Below are 2094 nucleotides of genomic sequence, written 5' to 3'. Positions count from 1 at the left end.
GAACGCGCCCTTGTACATGACTCCTATGTTTCCATGGCCAATTACGTTTTTATCACTAAACTCATTGGTGGCCATTTCAAGTTCCACCAAACTCAGTCGGTGGATTAACTTTTCCATGGCAGTTACCTGTGTGTTAAACATATAACTACATGAACGAGATAGAGAGTGAGAGGACTTTACCGTTCCCTCATCACTGCTACTTTCCCCTTCCAATAGGATTTGGGGGCTTCTTGGAATCAGGTGATGCAACCTTCTCTCTATGTTCTTGATCAGAAGAAGATAAGATAACATGTTGTCGATACTCAGTGCAGGTGAACAGAACATAAACAACATACTCAAGATTGTAAAAATAGGAAATCCAACCACAAACCCTATAAGAAAGAGATCATCACCGTCTTCATGTTCACAGGTGTCCAAGGGACCTCCACAAAGTCCTAAGTTGTTTGCATAGCTTTGTGCAGAGACGATGCTAATGCTGCGAAATAAGGGTACAGGTCCTGATAAGTCGTTGTTAGCGACACTAAACACCTTGATGCGATTAAGATAAGCCATTTCAGGAGGGATTTGGCCTGTTAGGTGGTTACTGTCAAGCTTCAGAAGATTGATGAAGCTGCAATTGGAAATGCTAGGTGGAATTGGACCCGAGAGATTGTTGTTGGAGAGATCCAAAGACGTGATGAAGGGTAAAACATCTGTGAGGTTAGAAGGAATGGGTCCTGAGATGTCGTTGCCAGAAAGATCTAATCCGGTCATGCTTGTGCAGTTCTTTAAGCCCATTGGAAATGAACCTCTAAGTCCCATGTCTGATAGCCTAATGTTCAGAACCTTGTTTTCATCATCGTGCCAGCACCCGACACCAGTAAAGCTGCAGATGAAACCTTGAGTCGAGTTGTCAAAATTCCAATTAAATAACCTCTGCAAAGGGTCTTCCAAAGATTCTTTGATGGATCTAAGGCAACTGATGTCCGACTCAACAGCATTGCTTGTAGCAAAAGAACCTAGTATGATCAGCATCAACAAGCACAAACTAAGAGTACCATTTGTTTTCATCTTCAATGAATCTAGTGTGTGTTGCATGATATATATATATATATATATAGTGTTTCATATGAATGTAATGTTTTGTGTTTGCCAATAATAGTCCAAGTCACTCATTTCCAAGAAAAAATGCTTAGAGTCAAAGGCTATAACGTTTTTGAAGGGTTAGAAAAGTTGTTGATGCTGATAAGTCTAAGTCCCAACTCTACTTTCGAGTGAAAATGACAGCAAAAAAATGGCTAAAAAGTAAAAAAAAATACGGACGTAAATTGAAGAGAACAAAATGTTTGGTTTTTGGTATAACTCGTTTGGCTCTAATAAAAACGATTGTAACCATCTTTTTAATCACATCCATTGGATAATCTCATCTATTCATCACCCATATGGTGGTAAACGGTGAAGCAATGAGTTGATACTTTTATGATGTTAGATTTATTATATATTATCACATACCCAATATAACTTAAAAAGGTATATGGAAGGTGAGATCTATGCAAACTTTTCCTCTACCTCAAAGAAGAACGATTCAAATAACTTAGAGTCATCCACGATGGATATGAACCACGAGTTGAAGGAAAAGGAGAGAGTTACGAAAAGGGTTCGCACTTGGTTCCTTTGGCTCAAGGAGTCGGATGGATAAATTTAAGTCAAAGGATTTTAATTGCAAGTTTGATTTAGTCAACGATAATTTAAGACTGCAATTCATCATACTGTGACAGACAGAATTCAGGAAAGCTTGAAAGGTTCGACCACTGAATAGATCAACCATCCATCATGAAGGAATGAGCGAAAGATTGACCAATCACTTTCTTTAATGCCCCAAATTTCAGCTTAGAATCTATAATAAATATCTACCAAGGACTAAAAGGCTTTAAAAGTCAAAACATTATCATCCTTTCACCAACCTTTGAGTCTTTGACTTCAAATAGTATTCCTCTTCTATGCTGTTATATTGGTCAGAATACGAAATATCGGTCAAGACCGATATTCGATATATCGGTGATATATCGGTCTAAAATAGCGGTTAACATAATATTTCTTAGAATTATATATATA

General features: G+C 37.8%; 1 protein-coding gene across 1 annotated transcript in view; it reads right to left on the bottom strand.

Annotated features, from left to right (window-relative positions):
- Positions 1 to 2094, bottom strand: part of LOC112508600 (probably inactive leucine-rich repeat receptor-like protein kinase At5g48380) — a 5328-nt gene extending 3234 nt beyond the window's left edge. The window contains exon 1 of the mRNA XM_025113272.1: positions 5 to 2094. Coding sequence (XP_024969040.1) covers positions 5 to 1077 — 1073 coding nt within the window. The 5' untranslated portion in view covers positions 1078 to 2094. The remainder of the gene's footprint in view (positions 1 to 4) is intronic.

The sequence above is a fragment of the Cynara cardunculus genome, assembly GCF_001531365.2.
Source record: "Cynara cardunculus var. scolymus isolate 2C chromosome LG 3, CcrdV1, whole genome shotgun sequence".
Lineage (NCBI taxonomy): Eukaryota > Viridiplantae > Streptophyta > Magnoliopsida > Asterales > Asteraceae > Cynara > Cynara cardunculus.
Note: the sequence above shows the minus strand (reverse complement) of the source record. Positions and strands in the feature narration are given on the sequence as shown.